Below are 18,165 nucleotides of genomic sequence, written 5' to 3'. Positions count from 1 at the left end.
GTGAGATCAGATCCTGGTGTAGTTCCTCCACTGCCTGCCCTCGCATTCCCTCTCCAACCTCTCTTCATCTCCTTCTCAGTTCATTGTCCTCTTTACAAGGCCAGAGCTGTTTTTTTTTTCTTTAAGACAGATGTGTAGTCCCACATGGTATTCCCATCACTCTTTCCATCTAAACACCAGGACCTTCACTGAGCAGAAAAGGGAAACTGAAATGGCTGAGAGATGGGAGCTCATCCACCAGAAAGTGCAAAATATGCTGTTAAATTGACTTACAGCAGTCTCCTTTCAAAGCTACTTAATCTTCTAGGAAATTATCAGAAGCCTCTTAATTTAAGCTGTTGTACACATGCATCTTTTGACAGACTGGGCACATCTACAATGTGAGCAGATAACCTGTGGCCACCAAGACAATCTGGTCCTCATAGTGGTGACACCACATAAAGAGAGACGCCCTCACAGACAGGGTCAAATTATAGCCGTCAATCACTCCGCAATCCACTCCAGCACCAGCACTGAGTGGGATAGCCAATGTGTCAGGGAGACGGGGACTCTCATTACCTTCCTGTCAACATGATTGTAGCCTCATATCAAGCCGGATGTGTTGCCTGTCATGTCTTGGCAGTGGGCTGTCACTGCAAATCTGCCACAGGACACAAACATATGGGGTGATGTACCGAAATCCCTGTGTCACCTGGGCAAGAGGAAGTGATTTACTTACCAGCATGTATGTTAGCCTGAGATATGACCTGAGGGGCTGCAGCTCGCACAACCAGCATGCAAAATAAACTTTCTGCTCATTCAATGAAAAGAGTAGACTGGATGAAGGATTCATCTCTGCGTCCAAGAGATCAGAGCGTCTGATCAACATGGAGTCCAAAAAGGAACCATCGGACCAACTGAGCTGAGCTTAATGTGGACACTCACCATGTGCCCACATTAATGTAAAAATATCGGCTTGGGAAAATATAAGCTTGTGGGACTCAATGACACTTCTTGCTCAGAGACTATACGAGCAGGCATGTGCTGCTGTGATTATGACCCTGTCAGCTGGGGAACTGGGTCACTGCCCAGACACAAACCTGCAGAAACACAATGGAGACAACTCGTTGGGACACTCACCATGTGCCCACATTAATGTAAAAATATCAGCTTGGCAAAATATAAGCTTGTGGGACTCAATGGGATATTGGGAGTTATCTGTGATTTTACATGCGTAATATGTAGTTTCTGCCTCTAGGGGAATCTCAATCAAAACAAAACAAAACAAAATGCGTAAGTAGCGTGGGATCATGGGAGTTGTTGTCTTTACTGATAAACAGCCAACACTGCTGATGAAAACTTACGACTAGCAGAAATGTTCAAATGTTTTTGGGTTTTATTCACATTACGTTTAGTCGTGTTCGTGGACTTCCTTCCTCAATCTCCGACTCTCTCCTGGAAGTTATAGTGACAGGAGACCAAATGAAACACACTGTTGCCTTTATTGATCATTACGATGTGATATGCTAAAAAAATGATGTCTTGGGATGTCAGGTGAACACAGTTGAGTGTACAGACACACAGTGCTTTGTTAGTTGACTAGACAGGTGCTATGTGTGTATACTACAGCAGAAAAAAATATGCATGTTGGACTTCAAACTTGCTCATACATGTATCTGACTTGCAAGGTCACCTTACAATTATTTTTAATGATAGAGGGCAGAGGGAAACTGTTCATCACTCATCATAATGCCACATGTATTTCTTTCAGTAAATCAATTGTTCAAGTTTATGTTTGCTGTTCTTAGGAGCCCATCGTGTGGCAGATTTATACTGAAGTTTCTGAGGTCCAAACGAATCCAAACATAAGCAGAGAGAGAGAGAGGGACAGCACATTTTCCATGAAAAATGACAAACTCCGCAACTCCACTGACCTTACAACACTAAAAGCACCTCAAAGCTTCTCTCTGCTGCGACTTTCTGCCGTAAACAAAGATTTACTCGTATCACTGAATCTTCTGAATGTGCTCCCTGCAAATACCAAGATGAAAAAACAGAAAACATCCTGCCGAAACTGTCAAACAATAAGCTGATGAAATGCAGCCAGTAACAATTGAAGAGATGCAGCATTCGTGTGACGCAGGATTTAATTTTCTTTTCTAAATCAATTAGTGCCCTGTGGGACTACTTTTCAGGCCTGACTCAAAGTCTTTAGTGAAGCTTTACTGTAGTGTAAATGTCCATTCATCTGAACTATAAAGTTGAAGGGTTATGAGCGCATTCAATCATTTGCTCATTGATTAGAAACTTTTCCCAGTGTCTGCATGCCCCGCATTTATATTTGCCTACTCGTAAGGGTATTTACCCAAGGCCTGTTGGCGAGTGCTTTGTTTGGCCACAGGCCGACACCACAGTGTTAATGTGTTTGCCTCCCTCAAGCCCAGACAGAGAGATGAATTTAGCCAGCGGGCCGTTGAGTCGGGGAGTCGAATTGAGGTCTTTTCTTGCCACGAGAGAAAGGTCACGGGTCGAGAAGAGGGACATGCTGTCATACTGACTACTCTGTCTCGCTCTGTTTTTCCACTCGTTCTTAGCCTTCACAACATGCATTATAGTGTTGTGGATATTTATCCCGTAAATGGCCAAAAGTGTCTGGTCAATCCTGTCTTCAGATTTTTCATGCTCAAATGCTCTAATGTGTGCAGAGCTGAAGTGTTCAGCTTGTCTTAGCACACAAACCTGGATGCAAGAGGAAACATCTTCTCACCTAACTCATGACAATAAAAGGAACAAGAGCACTTCCCAAAATGTAAAACCATTTCCTGTTTCAACCACTTTGGTGTAAAAGAGCTTGATTTATGGCTTCAGAGTGACATCATATCTCCTGAGAGCAACGCACTATCCGTGTGTTAATGCCACCATCACAATATTAGTCTTGTGCACAAATTCAACAACCAAGAGTTGTACAGGGGGCTGTGAGTGAGAAACAAAACATAAAGAGAGTCAAAGAATGAGTTTCCTGTGTCCAGATACTTCTGGCCATTTTATACACACAGGCTGCTGTGCAAAATACAGTCGATTTGGTCAAAATACAACCAGAAAACCTTAGTCCAGTTAGTAATAGTGCTGTTTTTGATTAGCTCTGACAATGGTGTCATTGTGACGGGGTGTAACTTCAGTATGATATTGATTCTACTTTCCTCAGGTACAAACTCAGTATTTTCAATGAGGTATTGATTTCCAGATGCTTCATCAGCCTGGGCAGACAGTGAGTGAGGGACATGCTTCACAACTAAACTCAGATGATAGATGACCCTGCTATAGACTCGTAAGACTTAGAGAGCTGTAAAATATTACTTAAAAAACTGCAGCAGGAAGAGAAAGCAGAATAAGAAAGTGGGAATGTGAGAAATGAAGCAGCAGAAGCAGTGATAGAAAAGGATAGAGCTGGTGATAAGGCATACAGGATGTGTGAGTGCTCATAATGCATTTCACCCCCACCAGGTACTCCAGGAAGAGTTGGGACATGAGAAAAGAGGCAGACCGGCTCCTGATCTCAGCTGCTGATTAGTGCAACCTCCAGCTTATTAAAAACGCATCCTCAGTCAGTCACTCCGGGTCACTCTGGGCTGCCATGTAGCAGGGAATCAAATGTTCGAGCACAATGGCTAATCACATGTGACACAGGAACAAGAAGCTCGGAAATCCTTACTGAATCCAGGTAGAAAGAGACTCCTGTGCTGTAGTTCTACAGGATTAGGGCTGTTTGGAGATCCGACTGGGTAAGCTTTAAAATTTCACAACAGAAAATCTGAAACATCAATAGAATCACATAATTTTGTTTGTTTTGCCCTTAAAGCCGAACTTAAATTTGAATTCTCCTCACGTTTTGTGTATGGAAGCACAAACTGTAATGAACAACGAGCCCACAATGGGGTTAACTATCTATTGTTAGATGTCACCTGACCTCCATCTTTACCCTTGCATCAGTGAGGTTCAGGAAAGCTCGATCCCAAAAACGCTCCATCTATCCCATCTGTTGGACATAATGCACAGTCATGAGCTGATGGCTGCCGATGGGTTGCTGTAAAGTAACCTCAAACATAGGCAGCACTCACACCACTACGTCCACGCACACACACACACACACACACACACACACACAGGGACAGCAGCCGTGTATTTGGTCTGACCTTTCAATCAACCACCCAGTTCATCCGTTCAGTCCTAATTGTTTGCAGAGATGATGTGCAAACAATAAAAGCCTCAGTGTAAGCCCTGATGAACTGATGTCCTCCTCTGATCAGAGCTGATCCTCTGCACAGCTGAGGAAAACACTCACACCCACAGATTCTGTGCATTTGGCTCGACACCCGCAAAGATCGAGAAACCCTGAGGCAGGGACACTTTTTATGACAGTAAACTTATGAACTTGAGTTCTTTCAGCTCATTTCCTTCATTATAACTTTGTTTTTGATTCTTTGTAGATGATTTTACATTGTTTAGCCGTTCATGTTAATGGTTGGCAGAGAGATGAATTTAGCATTTGGCGTTAAGGGTTGCTGAATGTCTAATCTCTAATCAATTTAGCATCAAAAATCATGAAACATCATCTAAATTTAGTGGACATACAGCTCTGCTCCCATCAGCTATTCAAAAACATTTAAAATTGGATTAATCCTATTAGCAGAAAGAGGCAATGTGACTTTGAATAGCATATATAAAAACATGTTATGTCACAAATACCCCGACTGGCTTTGTAGCAGCAGGGAAATTATGGATTATTGAAGGACTGAGTGATGGGTAGGTGTCTTCAAAAGAAAACCAGCACGTCTGCCAGCCATTTAGGGCAGGCTCATGGCAAGAAAAGGACATCAAATGACTCATTTATATTCATATGGCCATCTCTCGTTTTCAATTTTGGCTCCTTGTCGATAGATGGGATTTTCAGGGCATATATCATTGGTTTGGCAGCTCTCTGGAGAGAGGCCATTTCATATCTGACCCACATTCTGTATGTGTTCTGAAGCAGGTCTTTTATCTTATTAGGCCCAAAACAAAACAGAAGGGAAATTTATTGCATTTCGATATCAAATTACATCAGCACAGCAATTCTGTATTTATTGCATAAATACATGTGTTTAGATGGAGTTGGGTTGAGCCAGTCCCAGTTGTGATGAAACACAGTGCATTAGCATCTTGACCACTTCCAGCCTCTGTGACACCAGAGGCCTTTGGGTGAATCAGGAGCCAGCCAGACATTTAATCAATAACTGGACCTCCTCTGTCTGAGACACGTATCAGCTTTTGGTTGCTGTGGGACACTGGTGTAATGATACACTCTTTAACACTGCCTCTGGGTCGAAGAATCAAACCAGAATGAGTGTTCAGAAGAAAGACATCTTTTAGTTTATTTCTATCCTTTTATACGGTGGCTCTGAGGTGCAAAACAAATCAACATCAGACAAACCACAGTAACATTACTTTAGGAAATAAAACATTTGAAAAAATAAGGTTTTTATAAATGTATTTTTTTCTTAAATGTGATATTTACCAGTCTGTTGCATTTTATAAACTCAATATAAAGTCAATATGTTCTTTGAAACGTTTCAAATTTTATTGCATTTTAAACCTCATGGCCACCGTACTTTTATGACCCTGAAGAGCTATCAGTCACAAATCCCTCATTGTCTGTCTGCCATACTGATTACATGGTTTTACCTCATTCACTTATCATTCACTCCCACCTGTTTGAGGGAAGAGCACATTTATTACCTTTGTGCAACAGTATGAATAACATATTCATAATTAAACTGCTCACACTAATTTAGTCACCATCTAATTAGAGCATTCTGGGGCACAGGAGAGAAAGCCCTTTAAATGGGAGTCAATTAACACTTTATGATGTTAGGGCTCCTCTCACCACCTGACAAAAGAGCTCTCACACAAACAACTCTTAATGGTCACAAACAAGAGGAATTACCCCAGTAACAAACAGCATTCATCACAGCCTTTGGACAGGACATCGTTAGAGGCCTAAAATGGATGTAATTTACCATTTTAATACACCCTGCTGTTTGAAATAGAGCCTCATGCATTTCTAAGGCAAAGCAGCTCAACAGTTCTAGAAAGGGGTACTTAAGCAAGATGGGCCCAGATCTGAACAGCATCCATTCTCAGTGACACTCAATGAGCAAATACTGCATGTTCAGAGACAAAGAGCCATCAGCCTAAAGGAAGGAAGTTATTAAGAAACGCCCTCCTTGTGAGAGAGGAGAAGGTGGTTGGTCAGCACCAGCTCTGCTTAGTTTGTCAAAGACAAAGAGGCAGGAAAGGAAAAAAAAAATCCAATGTAGTACACGTGCAAACAGAAATCCCTCCACAGACATATGCACACCCAGTTTAAAATAACTAATGTAAGCAAGCAGTTCGGCCAAGGCTTGTAGTCCAGACAGTTTACTGCTCACAAAGCCAAATCATACTTTTGACTTTGATCTATTGTGCCCTTCAAATTGATGTATTGTTGCCTTCTGGATCATAACATGTGTTCACTTCACCCATCCAAACCTCCCCTGATAGCAGGATGCTTGTTGAAAACACAAACAGCTCCCACAGTCACTGCAGGGCATACTAATGGATTAAAACTTTAGGGTCTCTAGTTACCTGGGCAGAGTTTCCCACTTTCTCTGTCTTTATATCATCGACACTCTCAAAGGCCGCTGTTACACCTTGCAATTCATCACCACAAAGACTCAAAGCAAACCTTTGTTCCTGGCTCTATGTTGAGCTCCGGGTGCAGCTTTCAGCTAGTAAGCACTGGCGAGGACACAGAAATCTGAACACCTGGCACAAACTAAACCTCATTTACTGGAATCACTTGTTGATTTCTGTGTGCTTTGGCTCACTTCTGTTTAATCAAGTGTCCTTTTTTATGAAGTCAGAAGAAGAAAAAGGATTGGTAAATGAGACAGAGATGAAAATGTGTTTCAACAACAGCTCACAACATAAACGAACTGCCAAATGGCCTCCTGTTTACAGCTTCGGGTTGAGCTCAGTGCAGTGTTAGCAGGTGGACAGCTAGGAGACACATTTCTGCAAAACCTGCATGCTCCAAACAAAGATCACCCTGACCTCCAGAAACCTTTGCTTGCTTCTGGGAAGACGCCAAAATCTTCCCATTCCTGGCAGTCCTGATTCACGAAAGGTCAAGTGATGAACAGCGATGTCCAAATCAGCCAGCAGAAAGTTTCACAGCTGTATCACATGGACTGTGTTAAATGCTCATGACTCATTTGAGGATTGACTGAGCCAAAACAACACCACAATGTTGACCATTCTTTTCCCAATATGTACAATGACAGATGATGTTGCCTGAATTTAATTCCCAGAAGCAGCACGACCCTTAAAGTCTGACTCAGTTTAAATTTGTGTGGCATTTAGTGTTTCGAGGCATAAAAGTTCTAACGTTCAGCTCGCCAAAAAGGGCCTCCAAGAATATGGAACAATGATACGTTCACCAGAAGGCACATGACAAGAGAAAGAGTTGAGCCTCAAGATTTGTTCAGTCCATATGCATTATAGATGTAAGGTGGCAAACAGAAGGCAGCTTTGATGCTGTCATCAAAGTCACAATCTATTCTCTGCCTTCTTATGCAGAAATACACTCATGGCTGTAAATCTTTTTATTTTCACCCAAAAACGCTCCAGCCTGTCAAAGTCTTGCAGTCTGTGTTGCACTGTGAAAAGCCGTTGCTGCGGGGCATGCTTGTTCTTTGTCAGGATGAGTTTAAGGAGAAAAGAAACTTCTGGACGGGGGACGCAGAGACATTTTCCGGGCAGAGTAACAAAGGCAGCACTGTTGGACGTACAGCAAGGAAAACACACCAATGTCTGCAAGGTTTCGCTTGGCACAGTTCAATACACAGTTTGACCATATCAAGTGTGCAGCGTGCAGCATTAGCAGGCTAATCATTGCCAAAGGCTACATGTTACACTCGGTTTAACAGGTAAAGCAGCCACTGATGTCTCACCATTTTATCAGCTTCATTAGTTCCATTAGTTGAAATCACTGCGTCTGGCTGACTTGCCAGCCTGTTTAGGGTTCTTAAATAATCACTTGCTGGCTACCTAAATAAAACTGTGCTTAAAGATTAAGGCAAAAGCTATCAGGTCCCAGGCACAATGTCAATATGCTCACTATTATGATTAATTTTTGTATGGCAACGTAGGGTTCGAGATTCTTGGTTTGAAAATGAAACGATAAGAACAGATTGTTATTCTGTTCTTAAATAACTCTGTCCCTGTTTAACTGACTAGTTTACTCGGACAAAAAAAGGAAAGTTAGATTTATGCTTTCCTGTTCATTTTTTCAAATGGGATTCTTTTTTTTTTGGCTGAGGTAGGTGTAAATACTTCAAATCCAAAAGAAGTACAGCATTGCTAACACAAGCTTCCACTCGAGTGGAATGTGCCACTCAAAATAATTAATGAAATGTTGCCTGTCCCTAGAAATAATAATCATTCACTACTGTTAGGTAGTTAGTTATTTAGCTGGACATATGTTAGAGCTGACAAGAACACTGTTTAATCCATTCATTACACTTATGATCTCGTGTTTTTGTTCAAAAAACCACCACCCTTCAAACTTTTATCTCTCTTACCACAGACCCTGTGCACATGGCTTCAGCAGGTGAATCCAAGGCTTGACAGGCCTGTTTGTGTTTAGATGCCAAACCAGAAGGGGTTCAGTGAACAGACATATCAAAAGTGTAAAAGTAAATACAGGTGGCAATTCAAAACCGACACAGATGCCGGAACAGTGATTATTTAATAACTCAATTTACAAGAAATCCTGCAAACACCTGTTTTTATCTTAACAAGCTAAACCTCTAAAGTGTTTCAACCAGATGTTGATATCTGATAAACAGGTAGGCAACACTGAAAATCTGACAAAACCTTCAGTGTCAAATTCCAGTCTGGACTCAAAAAGTACTGAGGCGTGAAACTCTGCTTTCACTGCTTTTGCTATAAAGAGTGAGAGAGGAAAATAACTGAAATACATTGCATGGGAACAGACAGACACAGAGTGTGAGAGAGAAAACTTTCACACACTGTTGCACATATAGGCAAAGGCATGTAGCAGCATGCCGTAAACCCTGTGAGTGACACTGGCTTTTGTGGGACAAAGCCAAGCCGCCACTCCTGCTGGGCTCAGGATATGAAGCCTTCAGGGTGGGGTGACAGGCTCCTCTGCCCGCCAGGAACCTTATCTTCTTTCAGCATGCCTGGACGGCCTGAAACACCACGCTCTCCTCTCTCCTTTAGCGATAACGATGCATGTAACACTTTGTTCCCTTTCGGAAAGCTGCTTCTTCCAACTTCCTTGCACGAGCGCAGCGAATCTTTGTACTCTTTTCATCATTTCAGTGCAGGCACCATGTGTTAAAAGTGGCAGGGACCGTACGTAATTTTCACACGGGGAAAAGACGGTTTACTTTATGTGCATGACGACAGAATGAGAACCTGCTGGAAACTGTGTTTTGAAAAAACTGACCCAGAGAGAGTGTAAAAATCACAATCATCCTCCATTTTCTTAAATAAATTTAAAGGGACAAATTCGTGACAACAAATTTGTGTTCTGTCTTTCTAGCTCTGTCACTAACCACAAATTAAGCACATAAGTCCCTCTCCAACGTGCCTAATGAGTATCCAGCATGAAATCGTTGCATCTGTGTTTCACGCCATCAATTCTGCAAGATGTTTTAACGGGTTTCAGCCAACAGGGACTCCTGTTACACATCATGAGTGTCAGCCAGCCATTTTATGCTACATTACTCATTAAATTCAACACTGTGAAGTTCAGTTTACTGCCATTAAATTCCAGGTATTTGCTGGAGTGTATCAAGCAGTTGTCTAATGAGGCACTCAAATGATCCTGAATGAAGCCCAGCCACGGTAAGAGCATTTTTACCCATAATTCAAGCATCTAGCAGGCAGGATTACACAAAAAGGTGCAGAAATTGTGCAGGTGTCTGGTATTAGCATGGGCCATACTTGATGACTTCTGAGCAAAAGTCCACCCTTAAACATTTTTGTGCACAAAACCACTACATGCAACGTCAGTGTAGCTAGCTTGCATTTCCGGCTGCACTGTAGTGTTGTGGAGTATTTTTCTCATTCTGTCATCACAATAACACTAAGTCAACTCCCTGAATTGTGTTCTTTTCTCATCTTTTGTTGCCCTTTCCTTGCAGCAGTTGCCAGCATAGCTCAGCCTTTGGGTCACAGTGCTAGCCTACTTCCTGGTTTATCTCTATCCGTATGTGCCCTCACTGTCATGGAGTGCAACAAACAAAACAAAGCCAAAGAGAGCCGAGACTATTTCAGGCACATTTGAGATCTTGCAAGTGAATACATTGCCAGCTCTCATATGTGGTGCACTACATCATGCTTAGATATGTTCACTTTGGGGGATTAGATGCATTACGGTAAGTAAACAGATACAAAACCAAACGAATCAGTCAGTTGAAATTATTCCTGGATCTCCGCATTAAACATTATTTTGAAAATATACTGCAGAAGAGTGTCCAAGGGAACAATTTTTGCTTTAATATTCCTGCCATTCATTTTTACTCCTGTAATCTTTGCTGTTAATCACCACTCACTATACTTTAGAGTGTAATAGTTTTATAATTATGCTCCTGTAATTCTTTTCTCATGTCAGCAAAGAGGGGGGTATTGCCTGTTTTCGAAACCTCCTCCCTGACTTGTTATCACACTTTCTCCCTCCCACCAAAATGAAAACCATTCTGCTCATTTCACTCCTCGGGTAATGATCTAGCATCTCCTCTGGCAGCATCCCACAGCGTCCGAGTCAACAGGAGGAGCAGATAACTGCCTGACTGTGGACGATGCTGCAGTCTACTGGCAGCTTTGCAATCATCTGAGGAAAAGGGATGCTTATCATGAACGGGAAACGCTTGTTATCTCTCAGTGCACCGCTGACATTCAGATCAGTATCACTTCTTAACGAGGCCGTTTTAACCATAACGAGACTCCTGCTCCTCCTTCTGACCTTTTCAAACTTGCTTGACAGACAAGATCCATAATTTTGCTGCTTTGAATAAACGGAATAAATCACACAGAGCAGAAAATGCCAGGGAGCGATTACTCCAGGATATGATAACTCTGGTGGAGCACTGCAACAATTGGAAGTGAATGAGCTTTTGAACCACATGAAAGACAATGAGGAAAAGCTAAAGAGGAGCTTAACTGTGCTGGGTTTCATTAACTAGTGCCCTCTGTGCTCTTTGTCTCGGAGCTTATTGAACTCTGTGAGCCGCTCAAGCCGCCAGACTCAGCTTCTTCCCGGACTAAAAGGGGCAGGGAGCTCAGTGACAAGGGCCAGGCGTGACTAATGCAGGAGCCTGGTCCTGCAGTTGCATGCTGGTATGGGGAGGGGGGCAACCCTGCCTCCCCGCCTAAGCAATGTATGGCATGGCACACTGTGGCTGCATACACCATATAAACCTTAGCTGCCACTGCCACCACCCCTCCCTGTCTCTCTCACCCCCTCACACCACCCCACCCCCATCATCCATTCATGGCAGATCCTTTCAGCAGGTCATTCAGAGGGCCAATAAAGAGGCTTGCTCATTCTGCCCGTTCTAAAATGTGCAATGTCAGAGAGAGGGAGAGACTGGGGGAAGGAAGGAGGGAGGGACGGGATTCCAAGAAGGTTTACAATCTCTTCACTAAAGTGGACTGAGATGGACCGCCCAGTTTGTGGAAGAAACTTCTGTGCACAGTTTATGTTGGGAATCGTCCCTAAAGCATGACAAAGAGAGGACAGCAAGTGTGGTGGCAACAGTCATGAAAAGTGAGGGGATCTGATAGCATTTTATTGAATCTGAATCCCTTCAGCTCCCTTGCTGAATCTTTTTAGGTGGTTTGTTTGGTGAGAAATGAAGGCCTCACAATACATGCTGAATATGTTCTGTGTCATTCCTAAACTATTGGGCTTTTATTTTGTTACTGCTCCGTGACATTTATTAACTCCGTCCTGACTCATTTATCCCATCCCTGTGAGTATCTGCTCTTTTGATGGGAGCCGTGCTGCTGCTGCAGAAGTCGTAGAAGATAAAGCAAAAACAACACGGTGAAAACATATTAATTCTGCTTTATCATTCAGCAAACATCAACTAAATAAATCACTGTGTGCTTCATGGAGGCCATGATTTATTCTCTGTCTCTCTGTACTGTTCTACCTTAGCAAAACATAAAAATGTGATTTTTATTTTTTTTTTGGGGGGGGGGGGGGGGGGTACTCATCAAACATACATCAAAAGTCTTTAATTTTCGTTTGCAGACACCTGTCATGTAAAGGCATTAGGAATTAGCAAAAGAGAGATTGTGAATGGTAGATTCTATCAATGGAAGAGCTTATGGGATCTCGAAATGTTATGAACAGGGATCGGGGTCCAAAATGATAACGGGCACCAGAACCCATCCCTCATCATGAAGGTCAGTCTACATGTTTCTCTGTAGCTCCAACTCCTACGTGCCTCCGAGTGTGTTTGTATGATAGCAGAGGCAGCCGCTGGCAGTATAATGGATGAGGAGTGACGTGCTGGAGCTGGAGATGTCCACATCTCTGCCTGCGAGCAGGGGTTAACCATCCATCAGCCTCCTCCTCCTTGTCTCCAAAGAACTACAACTCCAAGCATCCATCCACAGCAAATGAAATTCCACACATGACCACAATCTTAGCACATTAACAGCCCTCAGCGCCGGCTTTTAAATTAGACCACATCATTACACCAGGCAAGACTTTCTCTCTCACGCTCTCCTTCTTTCACGGACACACTCCAGACTCTAGTGGAACACTCTGAGAGGAGCGGCGGAGTGCAGATTAACCCCAAAATCAGCCCCAATTTTTGCGAGTGTGCCACTGGTGAGAGTACCAACGAGTGAATATCACAGACTGAAAGCCTGTTAAGGAAAAAAAGATCCTGACGCACTCAGCTCACAGGACGTTGTGTAATTCCACCCAGATGTTCTCCACCGCTCATCTCACTAATAAATGCAAGGAGGGAAATGAATGCCTCAACTTGTCTTCACATCTCAGGCTCTGCTGGAGCTGCTGAGACACTTTCCCAGAGATGAATTGTATATTATATCTGCCCATTGGATTTCCAGAGAGTGAAGGAGTCCACCTACGCTCTAATGATAAAAGCCCACATCTATGGAAGGACACAGGCTGCTCCTTACACTCGAGGTCAGCCTACGACAAGGGAAGCACCTCACCCAGATGTCTAAAAATAACGTCCTACATGCTAAAAGTGTCCACCTCCTCGTGCAGGAGCAATGACGTGCTCTGACAGGAAAAAAAAATGTACATTTTGCTCATAGACGCTGGTGTTTTGGAGTTGCCCTCAATCTTCATCCTCTGGGACAAGTCTGGGTCTAATTGTTTCCCACGAAACGTCAGGTTGTGGAAAGGAAAACCAGCTGTTGTTTTCAACTAGGGCATGTCAAATGAGCCACAGTGCAGTGGCAGCCCAGTAGATTGACCAAATTTATAAAAAAAGACTAATTACGACTGTGTGTGTGTGTGTGTGCGCCACTGGTCACACACAGTCGATAGCATCTCTCCCTACTGAACGGAGCCATGCATTCCTGTAACTCTGTGGTCTGGACTCACACACACGGATTTCATTTACAGTCACTGTCATCAGCCGAACATTTTCTCTAACCACTATCTAATACGTGATGAAAGTACTTTGCCAGCAATAAAAGCCCTGGGAAACAAGAGCTCGCCTGGGCGAACAGAACTGATGCTGGCATGGACTTATTCCACTGTCCGTTTGAGTGTGCGTGGAATAGATTTGTGGACGTTCGGTGCTGTGGCTTTAGAGTGGGGATACTGCTCACATCTTCCAGTTTTGACCGTGTCTTACAATCAAGGACATCAAGAGGGACAGAGCATGCATCCATCCAGAATTTCCTCTACAGGACTTCTATGGGACCTGCACTATCCAATGGTAACTGAGCTCATATCTGATAAAAGTTTCAAAAGGTTGGAGCATCGATCGAGGTTGCCTTCGATGCTCCAGGTCGTAACAGAGAGGAAAACCTCATGCATGAATGAGGCAGACGGCACAGATTTACATATGCTGGACTGAATGCTTTGACTGTATCAACTGTACTGTACAGCATACAGTAATAATCAGCGCAGCCTCGGGGGTTTACATGAGCAAAGATGAAAAAAGGCAAGGCAATTAACTCAAACTTGTAGCAGTTGTGAAAATATGATAATTAGAATAAAACAAAGGCTTTGATCTTGGCAGAAAAAAGGAAGTTAGTAGGTCATGACAGCCTCCTCCACACAGATTATCCCTAAAAATAAGATAATGAAAAGAGAAACAGCCTCCAGGGTGTCTGTCTTCTCTTTGTCTTGCACACACAAAATCTCGGCTTCCCTTTAAATTTGATATGCTAGAGGTTTTACACAACAACAAAAGATGCAGTTTGAGCTCTAAGTCGTTCTTGTGCAAAAGCCAGACACACTCCACCTGTGTCTAACAGTTGTGTGTGCAGGACAATCATTTTTTTTTCCCTTCATGTTTTGCAGACGCATTTGACTTCTGCTTTAAGAAACGGACCTCAACTCAGACTGAGCAGGTCTGGTTACTGCTTAAGATGCTGGTTTCTTACCGTTGCTGGCTGTGATGTCGCGCTGGGCATTCCCCACACACTGCAAAACTAAAACAACTCCAACCAGAAGGTCGAACGTCTTCACACCCGCCATATCCAAGTTCCGCCGCTGATTTCTGTTCAGTATCCCGGCCGTTATGTTACAGAGGTGTCCTTGGACCTAATGCACCGACGCCGCTTCCCCGCGGACTCCGTAACTCTCCTGCCTCTCCCGCTGCTTTTAAAACGGAAACCTGCCTGCGCTGCACTCGCCGCTCTGAGCTGTTTTTGTTCCAGCGTGTGCCACACTGCGCGCTCCTGGGGAGAAAACGCGCAGTCCTAACAGGTCTCCACCTCCAAAACGAACCAAAATAATCACAGCACAGAAAGAAAAAAGTTCTCCAATCAAATGTGCATCCCAGCCCGACACACTGGTCTCATGCCACCGGACGGAGGAGCGGTGTGTATATGTATGTGTGTGACTGTGTGTGTGTATATGTTTGTGAGGGAGTGGGCTGCGCTCCTGGAGAGGACGGTGCGCTCCCTCCGTCATCAACTCCTCAGAGCCAATCGCTCTTCTTGTGTCAGATGCCCGGTGTGGGCAGAGGAACCTGAGGAGACAAACAAACAAAGCGTTTCTCCAGCTGCCGGGGAGACTGGCAGGTCTTGCCTTGGGGTTATTATCTGCCCTGTGTCTGACATGCAGCGTTTGAATGATGTGGGAAGATGTAGGAGCTTCAGAAGCTGCTGCTGCTGCTGCTGCTGTAGGCCTCCTGTTTGCCAGCAGACAATAGATATTGAACGTCCCAGACTCAGTCCTAAAAGGGTTTTGGTTTCATTGAATATGAAGGATGTATTAAAACACAAGGAGTTCAGCTCTATCTACCTATCTATCTATCTACCTATCTATCTATCTATCTATCCCCCAGCCAGGTGATTGAGCTGTGAGGGCGCCCTCTTCAGGTGCAACTTAGATCATAACATATTAACCCTTGTGTTTCTTGATTATGTCCCATTGACTGCGCGGCTGTTTGTGTCGAAACCGATGAAGATAATTGCAAAAGCCTGCAAATTGTTCTTTTTAAATATAAAAGCGCAACCCTTTGAGGCTGAGCAGATGAGCATAAAGCTTATGTTTGGGGACAGTTGGAGATGAAATCCATTATATTTAATCATTTTTACAACAAACGTTAGTAGAGTGCAGCTTAAAAAATGGCAATTAAAAAAACAGTGTTGATCAAAGCTGTAAAAACAATGCTGTGTTTTTGGAGCTTTTATATACTTCCGTGGGTTTCCAGTGCCTGAACAAAAGTGTTCATGGATGAGAATTTGAAAAAATCGCATGTAAAATACTCCCTTTTCTAATAATGTGACAAATGGCCAAACCCAAATCTAGGGAAAACTATGATAAAAAAAAAAAAAATATTCCTTGGCTGTGTTTTCACTACTCTCAGCAAACACTCACAAGAAAGGGTTGGAAACCTCGGAGGCAGCTCCCTCTGCACTCAGGACAACTCACCATACTGTTTCATCTGCTTCTTTTGCACAGGAAGGATAAATTGGACCACATGCTTGTTCCAATTAAGACAGTCGCTGTGGGAATTCAGGAGCTGCACCACAAGTCATGGAAAAACCTAAACAGGAGCGGAAACTCTTGCCTAAAGGACCACTTTTATAAAGTACTTGGCTGCTGTACATGCATATTGAACATCTCAAGTGTGTTCAATTTTTTTGCGTTACATGACTTTCCAACCTTTTTCAGTGGTTAAAAAGGTAATCAAAGCAAACCTGAGGGCACAAATATTCTCATGTGTCACAGTCTGGCTCCCAAAGCAAAACCGATCAATAAAATAGCAACAGTCATTACCTTGATTATCCTCGCTGGCCACTGAAAGTCATCTGTCCCTTTATCTTCAGAGTGGTGCCTGCCAACAAAGTGGGTGGAGCGGCGCTGATGGGATTTGTTTCTGAAGCAAAATGAATACATCTGCTGCTTTGTACCAGTCCCAGTGAAGTGTTGGTGATGGCTCAAGAAGATGAATCTTACTCTGGACCTTGAGTTTTCTCTCTTTTTACTTGAAAACATGTGCTTAATTTCTTGGGAGAAAGACACAGGGTGAGGGCAAATAAAAATCTGAACAATAAAATAAGTAGCAGCGTGATTAAAATTAAAATGTGATGTTGAATGTAATATTAACTTCTATATCTAATCTCCATCTCTAATCCTTTACTAAAGGACCCTAAAACGTCCATGATGTCCTCTCAGACATTGCATAAAAAATACATACAGGCAACAGTTTAAAATTACATGTTGAAGATAAAAAGCTGCATAAGAAATCTGCCTCGAAAATGGCAAGTATGTCAAATAATTGTTTAAATGAGAAAATGTGTTGTCGAGATAAATATCCCGAGGGCTTTTAATTTCGCTATTTGCCCAAGAACTTACTGTGTGAGTCTTGAGGATGAGGCGTTCAGGGATGTGTGGAAACTCAGGCAGCCCAGATTTCAAACGTAGAGGGTATTTTTTGATTTCCTTTTGCAACAGCTCTGGGAAACATTGTTAAGATCATAAGACTCCAAAAAACCTGCTGACAGCACCCGACCATGATAGCGTCAAATCCAGTTTCTCACGTAAATCTGAATCGCTCACAGTCTGATTCGATCAACAAACACCTCTTGTGCACCCAAAGGGGATGTACAGCAAACATCTGCACAGCAGACACAAACAATCCCAACCAGATCAAAATAAAAATATGCTGTTAGAGATGTATTTCCCCTGCAAAAGGAGATTGTTGTTGACAAATGGAGTGCGGCCATTTAAACCCGTGAAGCATCTTTTAATCAGATCATGAATTCCAGTATCAGGATGAAATGTGATTTAGTCATGAGGCTGGAAAAGCAGTTGTGTCTCCTCCATCCACACACACACACACACACACATGCACTACTGCACCCCTTTTCTTTCTTTTTCCCCCCTCTCTCTCTCTGCAACTCTTTCCAAGCAATTTAATCATCACAGCAGTTGAGACTCAGCGGCCACAGCTCTGTCTGCAGCTCTAATCACCTTGTTCCACAACTCAGGCAAAAAGAAACCAGACTAGTCCTCAGATGACCACTCTGAAAATCTCTTTTTCTTTTTATCCATTTTTCTCAAAGCATCCTCTTTCACTGTAAACTCTCTTCAAGTCTGTTTCTCTCCTCCTCTCCCTCACAAACCTTGTCTCACTCCTTCCCTGCGTGACATAAAGCAGGATCAGTCGCAGATGCCGTGAACTTTTGCTTGGCTGGAGACCACGCCGCACTCGGTCTGCCCACGGTGACCTGAAAGAGCATCAAAACGTCTGTGATGAAATCAATGAAATGACAGGGGAGGTTTCCAGCGACATCAAGGCATTTAGATCAGAGGGTGGTGGCAAGTGCAAATTTTCCAAAGACTGCTTATGTCTGGATTCGGGTCCCACTTGTTGAGTTGCAGAGCAGCATGTCGCCGCA

At 43.2% G+C, this 18,165-nt stretch overlaps 1 protein-coding gene and 1 long non-coding RNA gene across 4 annotated transcripts in view; one reads left to right on the top strand and one right to left on the bottom strand.

The window, feature by feature from the left end:
* The window catches only part of plxdc2b (plexin domain containing 2b), an 84,281-nt gene extending 68,745 nt beyond the window's left edge, over positions 1-15,536 (bottom strand). For 2 of the 3 annotated variants that reach the window (XM_046371074.1, XM_046371075.1), the window contains exon 1: positions 14,695-15,534. In XM_046371074.1, coding sequence (XP_046227030.1) covers positions 14,695-14,788 — 94 coding nt within the window. In that variant the 5' untranslated portion in view covers positions 14,789-15,534. Of the gene's footprint in view, positions 1-14,694 lie in introns of all 3 variants that reach the window. The other variant, XM_046371076.1, reaches the window with a different exon arrangement.
* Positions 15,004-16,824, top strand: LOC124049441. Its single transcript, XR_006841408.1, has 3 exons — positions 15,004-15,133; positions 16,223-16,446; positions 16,591-16,824. It is a non-coding gene; the product is annotated as an uncharacterized LOC124049441 (long non-coding RNA).
* Positions 16,825-18,165: the final 1,341 nt, after the last annotated feature.

The sequence above is a fragment of the Scatophagus argus genome, chromosome 18 (genome assembly GCF_020382885.2).
Source record: "Scatophagus argus isolate fScaArg1 chromosome 18, fScaArg1.pri, whole genome shotgun sequence".
Taxonomy (NCBI): domain Eukaryota; kingdom Metazoa; phylum Chordata; class Actinopteri; family Scatophagidae; genus Scatophagus; species Scatophagus argus.
Note: the sequence above shows the minus strand (reverse complement) of the source record. Positions and strands in the feature narration are given on the sequence as shown.